This window comes from Chrysemys picta, chromosome 8, assembly GCF_011386835.1.
Source record: "Chrysemys picta bellii isolate R12L10 chromosome 8, ASM1138683v2, whole genome shotgun sequence".
Classification (NCBI taxonomy): domain Eukaryota; kingdom Metazoa; phylum Chordata; order Testudines; family Emydidae; genus Chrysemys; species Chrysemys picta.
Genome location: NC_088798.1, coordinates 9,570,660 through 9,582,977, shown reverse-complemented (window position 1 = coordinate 9,582,977; position 12,318 = coordinate 9,570,660). Strand labels below are relative to the sequence as shown.

The 12,318-nt window shown below is 39.0% G+C and overlaps 1 protein-coding gene across 8 annotated transcripts in view; it reads left to right on the top strand.

Annotated features, from left to right (window-relative positions):
- The window catches only part of FAF1 (Fas associated factor 1), a 327,508-nt gene that overhangs the window by 265,650 nt on the left and 49,540 nt on the right, over positions 1–12,318 (top strand). For 7 of the 8 annotated variants that reach the window (XM_042845001.2, XM_065553822.1, XM_008167963.4 and 4 more), the window contains one exon: positions 2,304–2,392. In XM_042845001.2, the coding sequence (XP_042700935.1) occupies positions 2,304–2,392 (89 nt within the window). Of the gene's footprint in view, positions 1–2,303; positions 2,454–12,318 lie in introns of all 8 variants that reach the window. The other variant, XM_065553821.1, reaches the window with a different exon arrangement.

The window sequence follows — 12,318 nt, the reverse complement described above, 5'->3', positions numbered from 1 at the left end:
TTTAGTGGGATTCCATTTGGGCATGAGCCTGCCTGCCTAGATCTGACTATAGAATGGAGACCCTCAACAGACTCAGAGTTGCTAATATAATGTCCAAATAAATGAGAGATTGTGCTGCTTACCTGAGTAGTTCGTTCTTATTTAAGTAGTTCCAGTGACTTCATTGACACTATTCAGGTGAGAAAGGGTTGTTTGGAAGGTGCTCTTAGGCTGCAGTTCTTCAATAATTGCAAATTAAAATACATCAAAGAGGCAGAATTCCTTCCATCCCGTCGTTTTGCTTTACCCTTAAGTTTGCCTTTATGAAGTTCTGTGCTCATTTGCTTTGTTTTTTATACCTAGCTCCATTCATTCTAGTCCCCTTGGATTTTCTTGGGAGAGTCTCAGCCTCAGGTCCCCTCCTTAGAGAAGGAAAAGCTGTTTGTTGTTGCAATCATTGGCTTCTCTCATTGCCCTTCCCTTCTATAGAGTGGACAGATGGATAGTTCCTCTGGAGGAATCACCAGTGCTCCTTCCATCAGTTGACCAGAAGAGTTACTTTTTATTTATGCATGTACTTTCCCTTTTAATAAATCTAAACAGGCTACTTCCAAACCTACGTTTTCCACCAACTGCCACAGAGTTTATCTCCCCTAAGGACAATGCATGGTTAAATATTTCTGTGCCCTACTAAATCTGCTTATTCTGTACAAATAATTAAATAACTATATTATTTACTCTGGTTTATAGCCTCCACTTCATCCAGGTACTTAAACATGTGTGTGACTTTTAGCATGTGAGTTATTCCATTGAAGTCAATCGTGGTTGTTTGCTTAAAGTTAGGCATGTGCGTGAGTATCTTGCTGAATCAGAGTCTAAGGATTGCTACAAAATATTCCAAATTAGTTCAGTTCAGTCTCTGGGATGTATATTTCATTGTGTGGGGATTTCTGGTACTAGCTCCTTACATTTTAAGATGGTGATCTACCCCAGTAAATGCATCCTTTTATTGTGGGACTTAAACCATAGCAAAAAATTGACACATAAATTAAATGTTGCTGTGTTTTATGTTTTCTAGAGAAATGCAACATGAATGCCTTTTAGGATTGTATCATCAAATGCATAGAGCCCTATGAAGTCATATACATGTGTAGCAGAACAAATACAATTGTTTCTGTTTGGGGAGTAGACAATTCTACTAATGAAATATAAAAGACCTTTCAAAACTAGACTAGGAGTAAATTTTCAAAAGCCCCTTTTCAGAAATGATGAAGGCACATGAGAGGCTAAGTTTTAATGACTTTCAATAAGCCTTATGCTCCTAAAGGCCTAAGTCAGTTTTTGGAAAATGGGAATTCAGCTCCCGAGTGTCTTAGGCATTCTTGAAAATGTTACCTCCGGTTACTAGTTCATGTTGACAGTAACTAAAATGTATTCTCATCTGAAGGCTGTGTAGTTGTTCATGTTAGATGACTTTACAGTCTTTGCCTAATCCTAATGGACAAGTGGTCTCGTACCAAAATCACCCTCACAGGTGGCAGTAGTTGGAACTCTGGTTAGCAGTCACAGGAGAGAAAACAAAGATTAAGTAGGTCATGGTAGGAGACTGAACTGACCTTTCAACCCTATTGAAGAAGGTTGACACACATTGCTAAGACAGCATGGGGAACCATTCACTGCCAGGGCCTGTGCTGGATTTGTTCTGTGCATAGATATAGGACTTCCCTGTCCAGAGCTATGCAGTCTGGAATAGATATGCTGTAGGAGAAATAAAATTTATCAATGAAAACAAAACTGATTTTGAGTTTAATGTTGAGTTGAATTGTTTGTGTGGGTTCAGAATGCTCTTTTTCCAGATTTAACTCCTTTATTTTTAACCTAGCCACCAAGAGAGTCTTAATAGTAATGTCCTATCCCATGTGACCTAAGATTAGATCTACCTAGGTAGATAGTGATATATAGTAGTTGCAAAAAGCTAAAAAACAGTCATTGATTCCTCACACATCATTCTTTTCTCTGACATAAGTGATGAAAATTATCAATAAAACTAAGTTAGAGATTCCACCAATCAGTACAAAAACAAATACTCTAATTTGTACCACTTAAAAATTCAGACTACATTTGCACTTGTTAGGATTTGCTGGTGGAACATTTTAAATTTTTTAAACAAAAAGGCAAATTAAAAATATTCTAATGAGATATTAGTATTTTCTAATCGCCCGTTTTTCAAACACTAGTTATTCCTTATGGATTAATTCTAGAATGACTTTCCATTTTTAATAACTTTTATAGTATGAAGTTCATCTATCTTCCTTTGTTGCTAGGTAACACAACAGTGGATGAACTAATGATGAGACTGATGGCTGCAATGGAGATCTTCAGTGCTCAGCAGCAAGAAGACATAAAGGATGAGGTGAGAGTTGACAGTTAGTGCAGACTCCTAACAGATTTCAAGGATGATGGGGACTATAAAGGTAAACAAAAGACTTTTTGTGCCAGTAAAGTTTGTTACTTCGTGTTTTAATCCACATCCTTCCATCAGGGAGGGGAAAATAGTAAGTGTCCTTTATGTATTTAGTTGGTTCCTTCAAAAGATCAGTGCAATTTGTTACGTATTGGCTTTATTAGTCACTTTCAGGGTCTTTGTTTTCTTTTTCAGAATATTGGTTATGAGTAATAGTTTACATTTCCAATAGTATTATACTAGGTTAATACCATCATACCAGGAAATGACAACTACAAACACTCCCCATGCCCATCTTTAAAGTCACAGGTGGAAAACAAAAATAGTTTGACATTTTTTAAATGCTTATATATAGAAGGATTAAAGTACTCGGCTTAAAAGGAAGCCTTAGAACGTGGATAGGCAACCTATGGCACGCACGTGAGCTGATTTTCAGTGGCACTCACACTGCCCGGATCCTGGCTACTGGTCCAGGAGGGGCTCTGCATTTTAATTTAATTTAAAATTAAGCTTCTTAAACATTTTTAAAACCTTATTTACTTTACATACAACAATAGTTTAGTTATATATTAAAGACTTATAGAAAGAGACCTTCTAAAAATGTTAATGTATTACTGGCACACGAAACCTTAAATTAGAGTGAATAACTGAAGAGTTGGCACAGCACTTCTAAAAGGTTGCTGACCCCTGCCTTAGAACAAACAGACTCGTAAAGTGCCATTGAATCACCATTTGAAACAAAATGATGTGTAAGTGATAATATGAAGTTTTCAGAAACAGTCAGTGTTTCAATTACATAGAAGTAGACACAAGCCAGGTATACAGTAGAGAGATGTTTATCTGTTACTCTATAAATTGGGAGTGACATTTTGAAGTAATGAAGTACTTAGTTAGGAATTTGTAATAATAGGTGTGTTGCCATTCAAGATTATTGTTATCCTTGTGTATAGACATTGATTGACAATAATTCACTAAACACATTCTTCACATTTAAGTCTTGTGACTCATTAGTACCAGATTTACTGATTATGTTGTATAATAATGTGAATGCACACTATCTGCATCTATATTTCCCAGTTAATTTTTTCATCTTCATTTGTGTTCTCCAAAACTCATTGATAAAGAAATTAACTTTAATTCCTTTAATACTAAACACAAATTTTAATATGAGGGTTACAAGACAAATCCAAGGCATAGTATAATTGAATTTTTGATTGCATTTTAACTGCAAGTAGGCTGGTTATTTAATTATTTATTTTAAGTACCTTCATGAGAAGATAAAATTCAGGTTACAAGTGAGAGTACTGAGGAAGATTCTGAGGTCTGAAATCTGTATTGAGCTGTTCAGTATGTAAAAATCTAGATTTTGTATCAGCAAAGCAGGTGAGTATAGAGTGTGGTGCTATTGTTATTGTAAAGGTGTACAACAAATTTCAAAACTTAAATCAGAACTGTGTCTTATGCTTCTAATTAAAATGAGATCAATGATTTGTTTTGATAGATGGTTCTAGAAGCTTACGTTATTGTTTTTTTTTTAATTTTAACTAACAAAGATTCTGTACTGTCTTGTTAACTGAATGATCACTACACTATCGGAGTGATCACTACACTATCGGATGCAGGGAAATCCTCCTGTTGCTTCAATCTAACTAGTAGTGTCCTAAAAAGTCTAGATTTCTGGCGCTATAAGAAGGTGGGATTAATGTCACTCATTTTTATGTCTACTGGTGAGAATAACCATACATCATAACACTGTTATATTTAGAACAGTCTACCTACTAACTGCAAATTCACTAATGCTCTTTGGGGAGTAACATTAGGGTTGAGAGAGCAATAAAACAAACAAAGTTTATTTAAGATTGTAACAGGATCCTTAACATACCTCGGTATGTCCTTGTATTATTCCATATAAAACATGTAAGAGTTTCTCTGGACTGGGAACCATTTACAGATGATGTTTATATAGCACAATACCAAGGCACAACCAAGTAAGCTCATGACATGATGGCTATTGTGCCTCGAGAGCATCAGATGAAAGGTGCTGTCTACGTATGAAAATGTAATTTTTATTATGACAGCTTTTAGCATGGAATTTCTTGAATCTCTATTGGTTCATGTATTTCATCTCCCAGGTTTTCTAAAACTCTGACTCCACATTCATGTGGAACCTTCCCATTAACCTGACTGAAAACGAGCGTTATGACAACGTGCAGTGCTCATACTAACTCCAGCTCAGTTGCATGATTATACTTTTTCATTTATGTAAGTGGGAATCCATGCACCAAATCCAACTCACCTTACTCATGACTAGTCACATGACTAAGGTGAGCAGGGTTTGCTTCTAGAATTGTAAATAGTGTTTGTTCTGTCGCTGCTACTAGATATCAACATTTATAAAAATTACCTACTGTACATGCCCATTGTTAATTGAAATTTCTGAATAGTTTCACATTTTATTTTATTTTTCTCTCATAGCTAAAGCAGCTAGTTGGGACTAACTTTCTGGAGCTATATGTTTAAGCTGTTTTTTATAGGAGGTTCAGGTAGCAACACCTATAGTTAAAGTTGCAAAACACCTTTCCATTATAAGATTCTACTTTCACTTGCTTATAACTTTACCAAAATTACATAATTGAGGCTGAAATTTTCAATGGTGATATCTGCCTCAGGCTGAACTTTTTTGGAATGTTTCAGCTAAAATGATCGTTGCTTCCAAGAATGAGGTTAGGGGAAAATACATGTATTTTCTCCATGTTAAAAGAATTCTCATAATAGTTTTTTTGAGAAGCTCTAGCATCTCCATGCTTTGGAGCAGAGACCTGAAATTTGGGGTGGGGGGTCACCCTGGTGTCAGGGATGTTCCTTTCGATGTCCCTGTGAACATTTTATAAGTTATAAGCCTCTGAAGAATCTCTGTTCACACATGCTCAGTAGAAGTTGTTAGCTACATTCTCTGGAGATTCCATCTGCACTGAGCTTGTCCCATCCTTTCACAGCTCCTGTGTGGTGGCTTGACTGCAAATGCACCATCCACAACCAGCAACTGAGCATGTTCCATCCTAAGGCTTAGGGACTGAGCAGGACTTTCTCAGCAATTGCTCATCCTGGCTGCCAGCGATCACTGAGTGCTGGAGGACTGATTGCCTTGTGCTCTCAATGCTCACCCTGCTGATGCCAGGCAGTGAGGAGGATCCCTGGCTCAGCTACAGAGGGGTGAGGAACAGGGGGAGAGTGAAGAGAGACAGAGTGAGTGGATAACAGTAGGAGCTTGGAGGGTTAGTAGCAGGACCTGGAAGAGAGAGAGGACCAGGAGCAGAGATGGACAGAAGAAGGGGAGAAATAAGAACAAATAGGGGAGAAAGAGAAAAAGCCATGGAGGAGTGGGAGGATAGCAGCAGAGTGGGGAGGGGAACAGGGAAAATGGGCAAAAGCCAAGAATGGACAGGAGTCTGTGTTGGAGGATAGGGGTGCAGGGGAGACAGATGGGATGGAGTGGGGATTGGCAGGATCCAGGGGGATAGTGAGGAAGATGGACAGGGGCAGAAATCCTCAACCTCGAATCCTGAGTCTTACATTCCTTTGCTGTCGAGCAAATAGTTGTGGATCCCACTAACAAAGTATGCGTCTTCATCTTGGGAATTTGAACTTAGATATTTGCTTCTCCCTAAGTACACAGAACTCCAGTTTTGTCACTAGGAATTCTGCCTCTGTAAGATCTGCTACAATATATTGCTCTAAGAGCAGAATTTTGCCCATGTCTACCCTGGGCAGTGTTTTTCTCCCATTTCCCCCAGTTTCCTCAGTACTGTTAGCACACTGGCATATCTGCACCAGAAGGAATGTGGCATAGCCTGCCTTGGAGGTGGTAGATTGTTAATTAGTGAAAATATTTGATAAACTTTGGAGGCAAATTTACAAATGTTATAAATTCTATGTACACAGAGATATTTGAATATAACTTAGATGTATTTATTGTAAAATAAACATAGAAAGGGTAACCTCCAATGGCCTTTGAAGTAGAAAGTAAAATTAAAACAGTATTATGTAATGTATTATTTCAAAAAGGGAGTATTTAATACGTAGTACGTACATTATGTGCTTAACAGAAGGTGTTGGCATGAGAAAAAAAATATTGTCTTTTTTGTGGTTTGGTACATAACATGTAACTGTCTTATAAATCTTGTCCTTGACAACTTCTTATGTTCAAACATAGGTGCTTTTTTTCTTTTGTGTTGAAGACCTTAATGTAGTTACATGCAGTTTCTTTACTAATATGACAATAGCAAACAGGATATAGAGTCCGGATTCTGTTACTGTTTTCTTAATAGCAACAGTAAGTCATCATAAAACCACAAGGGGATAAACAGAACATTCTTTTGTGTTTGAAAAGCCAGCAGTATATCTTGATTGTAAATAAAGACTTAAAAGAACGTTTTACTGTGTGTGAGAACTGGATACACGTCCTATAATTAACAAAAAATCACTAATGAGCAACATGGATAGTTGAACTTTTGGGATGGATTTATAAGCTGTATGCATAGAAAAGCTTCAAAACACAGATACTTCATAATTCATGATAGCATAGCACATGTTGCATCCCCCTCTAGTGGTTGATCCACTACAGGATAACTGCCTGGTACTACTGGCAGCTAATGAAGTCCCTTCTTTAGCTCAAGTGCAGAGATGCATGTTATGGTGCTGAAGGTATCTGTTCAAGAACCAATTTATTACCACCTCCCATTCACACGTCATTGGTTGGTATTGCAAGTGGGATGCTCAGCACCGCAGCACAGATCTCTGCTAGCTGAGTAAAAGGAGTAACTCCTTTAGTCAGTAACAGTGATGTAGTCAGCAAAATGTTGTGCTTTAGTATCAATGTTTTAAGATAATTTGAGTGATTTGGAAGCATATTTTTAATGTGAAGTGCAAAAATCTCACCATTTAATTAGCTAATTGGATTTCACTTCTGGGTTTATTTATTTGCTTTTGATTGACTAAACTTTTTTCTTAGTCACAAAAGAATGGACTTACATAAAAATTAAAATGTATTTCATTTATTTGTATTGGTAGTCATGGTGATCGGATTTCCTTGTCTCAGGACAGAGGGGCACACACTGTGTATTTTGATAGTTGTAGCTGGATTGGACCTTGGAGAGGAAAGAGGCTGGTTCTTTTCAGCCACCCTCTCTTCCTCCTTGTTTACACCCTCTACAGGCAGCCAACTCTGCCTTCCCTGGCCTCTCTCTCCCCATCAATCCCAGGCAGTCAATCAAATACCATCCCTTCTCTTCCTCTCCAACTAGCCCCAACGCACTACCCATACTTGGCTTGCAAAGATTTTGGTGCCCCCAATGCATCTGTGCCATGTCACCATGTTGACCATCTGTCATACTCTCCTATCTAGCACAGCATTGAATATGCCTCCTCCATCTCCCTTCTGATACTGAATTGGCCATGCTACAGTGCAATGGGTTTATAAGGCATAATCAGCAGTATGCCATTATTGAGTACATGTTAGCATGGCAGATTCAGTAAAGAGGCCAGCAGAAGGAGATGGCAGGTTCGAGCCCAGCACAACCAATCACTGCTGGATGAAGGAAGCAGATTGACTTGACTAAGAGGTGAATGGTCAGACTGTCGTCAATATAACCAGTTCTAGAGAACCATAGACCAACTCCATGGAGCATGTATATGTGAGGTTAGATCAATGGAGGGATATAAACATAGGCATATGATGGGTTCCCCTGGGGTGCCACCTGGAACTGGGCTACCACTGAGCCCTCTGACCCACCACCCTGAGCTCCCTCTCACACTGTGCTGCTGTGACAATCTGCAGACATGCTCCCGGTCTTACACTTCCACCAGCGTACACACCGGTAGGGACACGCCCAGCTGCAGTTACATGCAGGCTCTCTGACCAGCCACTGCATGTGAACCAACAATAGAGAGGCTACAGCCAAAATAACCTCCAGCTTTGCAGTGTAGGATCCCAGAGCTGTACCGTCCTATCCTGGTCCAAACCCCAACCACTGTAAATTTATTATCCAGTTCGCCTCCCCCTCACTGTGGAGAGGAATATGCAACAACCTTTGCCCCTTGAGGTATGATTTCCCATGCACTTCACTCCACATTGGTTTAGATAAAGCAAAAACAAGTTTATTAATTACAAAAGATAGATTTTAAGTGATTATAAGGGTTAGCAAACAGATTACCTAGCAAATAAACAAAAACAAACTAAGCTTAATATACTAGACAAATTGGATATGAATTAGCAGATTCTCACCCAAACTGATGGTACAGGCAGACTTACAGATTCTGAAGGCACAAACTGCATTAGCTTTATAGCTTGGGTTTCTCAGGTCTTCATACACAGGATAAAAATCCCTTTAGCCTGGATCCAGCACTTCCCCCAGTTCAGTCTTTTTTCTTCAGGTGTTTCCAGGAGTCCTCTTGTTTGGGGAGTGAAGACCAACAGATGTCACTCCCTGCCTTATATAGCTTTAGCATATGACAGGATTCCTTTGTTCCAAAACTTGGTTCCCAGACCAGTTTGTGGAAAAATACTGACTTCCCAAGATGGAGTCCAGGTCACATGCCCTTGCAGTGTTATATCAGCCATTGCTTACAGGCTGGCCAAAACGTTCACAGGAAGGTTAAGTTCTTTCAGGGTCCATTGTCTTTGCTGATGGGCCATCAGCCCTGTCTGGGTTCTTCATTGTTGTACCAGAAAGGCTAGCTGTGGGTGTAAGCATGATTGAAATACAGATACATATGTATCTGTCCCTAACTTTAGATACAAATAGGATACTTGCATACTAATAGCATAATCATATTCAGCAAATCATAACTTTTCCAATAACACCTCATATGACTCATCTGGTACAAAATGCATCATAATGATGCCATAATTCTATCATCATAATATCACTGTGAAGGCACACACAACATGAAGGGATATCTTTTTCTCTCCTCCTCTTTCTCTCCTTTTTCTTCTCTTTTTGGGCCTGGCAAACTAAAATAAGGTACTTATCTATCTGGTAGATAGGGATGATGGGTCAGAATGACCCTACTGAAACAAGGAGGTGCATTTGGCACTTTCCTGCACGAGAGAAAGCGACTGTGTCCCAAGGAAAATTCAACTGTGCTTGTTCCCACCACCAGAGGGTGGTGGTTACACCAGAAGCAGCGTTAAGTTCTTTCAGAAGATCTGTAGGAACGATGCCAATGGACACTACACTAGTGATGTCATGAACCAGTGCATACCATTGGCTGTCCTAGCTATGCCCCCTCCTCTGACCAGCACTACCACTTCTGGAGATGAACTGTCACCTTTGGGCCCACCACAACCTTCCATGGAGGGTTTTCTGCTCTTGGGGGGCCCTGAACCAGAAACTGGCAGAAGCTGGCACAGTGTAGGCCAACAAGTCAATAGGCCTTTTCAGTAGACTGAACCTGATGGGGCTGCATGGCATTCCTCAGTCCTCAAAGTACTGATCTGGGAAAAGCAAGAAAAAAATGTAATAATTTAATATGCCTTTTGTGTTTTGGGTGTGTACAGTGCTAAAAAGATATCTCCTCAGCTTCTTTGTTTACATTTGTTGGCTCTCATTTTGATTGTTGACTGATCATTTCAGCATTGCATGAATGTCAAGAAGAGAGTCTGAATTTGTCACATATGAAACTAATGTGAAGAGATCCGTGATTAAATACTGGCATTAAAATGCAACACACCTGTTCTGAGCCTATCCTAAACATTTTTCCTTTCTTGCCTGAGGAGGAGACTTCTCAATGGATTACAGTAACACTTTTTGACAAGCTTATACTGGGTGGAGTTCCCATGTAATGACATGGCTCATTTGATGATATCTCAGTAATGCATTCTTTTTATTTTTGCTGTCAAAATTTATTACTGTAAAAGCATTGACTGTTACACAGCTGGTCCAACTTCTTCACATGTTATTTAAGTAACAGTAGGTCTAACATAGTGTTTATTTTTCTAGTTATGCAACATTAATGCTCTTGCTTTTGGATTAAACTTCAAGGTATATAGATTTTACCTACAATTGCTTGAAAAAGCACTTTATTTTTACAAATCCAAATTTTCCATTCATTCTAAATTATCCTCCACTGACACTTCACTTTTACTTGCAAAAAAAGGATATCTGTCGAAGAACTTTTTAAATGGAAAAACTGTTGTAAAGACATTACAATTGACACTAAGCCTTGCCAAAGTGTGGAAATGCAAAGTCAAAGGCATTCATTTTGACCACAGGTCACACTTGTTTTCCCTAGTTATTGCTATGGTCTGAACGGGAAATAGGTTTGTTTTCTATGTAATTGCTGGATGGAGATTTGAATATACAAAAAAGAAGCCACAAATACACCCTAATTTCACAGCAGAAGCTATTTATAAAAATATGTTTGTATCTCTGTTCATCCAGAAACTCTGTCTTTAAAACAACAATGATGATAGATGATGGACTCATTTGACCTAGAATAATATGTGCTATTTTCATAACTCTGTACTCAATCTCCCTACTTCAACATTACTACTCTCACAGGGAAAAAAAACTACCTGAATTGTAAATGGCAGTTTTCTGCATTAACTACAAGACCTGTGTCAAGGCTCCTTGCCCACTCTGAACTTTAGAGTACAGATGTGGGGGCCTGCATGAAATCTTCTAAGCTTAACTACCAGCTTATATCTGGTCCGCTGCCACCACTCCCAATGTGCTAATTCCCTTCCCTGGGTAGCCTTGAGAGACTCTTCACCAATTCCCTGGTGAATACAGATCCAAACCTCTTGGATCTTAAAAGAAGGAGAAATTAACCATCCCCCCTCCTTTCTCCCACCAACTCCTGGTGGATCAAGGTCCAACCTCCTTGGATCTAAAAACAAGGAAAAATCAATCAGGTTCTTAAAAAGAACGCTTTTAATTAAAGAAAAAGGTAAAAATGTTCTCTGTAAAATCAGGATGGAAAATAACTTTACAGGGTAATCAAACTTAAAAAGCCCAGAAGACCCCCCTCTAGCCTTAGGTTCAAAGTTACAGCAAACAGAGGTAAACACCCTCGCAAAAGGTACATTTACAAGTTGAGAAAACAAAGATAAAACTACCACGCCTTGCCTGGCTGTACTTACAAGTTTGAAATATGAGAGACTTGTTCAGAAAGATTTGGAGAGCATGGATTGATGTCTGGTCCCTCTTAGTCCCAAGAGTGAACAACCACCAAAACAAAGAGCACAAACAAAAGCTCCCCCCCCCCCAAGATTTTAAAGTATTTTGTCCCCTTATTGGTCCTTTGGGTCAGATGTCAGCCAGGTTACCTGAGCTTCTTAACCCTTTACAGGTAAAAGGATTTTGGTGTCTCTGGCCCAGGAGGGATTATAGTATGGTACACAGGAGGACTGTTACCCTTCCCTTTATAGTTATGACAACCTGAAATTGTCAGTAGATACTCCCATGCTGCCGACCAGGTTGTAAGCCCCAGATTTTTAGGAGATTTAGGCATTGCAGCATTCTGCATTGCAATGCCTAACCGATTTAGGAGCATACATCTCATTTTCAAAAGGGATTTAGGCACGTAGAAAGCAAAATCCCATTGACAGTGAGATTTAGGATCCCATGCCTCACTCCCTTTTGAAAATAAGATTTACGCTCCTAAACCAGTTGGATGTTGCAATGCTGAGTGCACCAACACCAAAATAAATACTTAAAAAAATCTGGTGCCAAATATCCAGGAGAAGTGGCTCTTGGGGATCCTTAATTTGTATTGTGTTTTTCCTAACTAATGCACAAAATTCAGCAGTTTTCAATGAGCCTTGCAGTCTCTGGTGTGAATAAGCGAGGTTCTACTATATTCCCTTTTCTTTA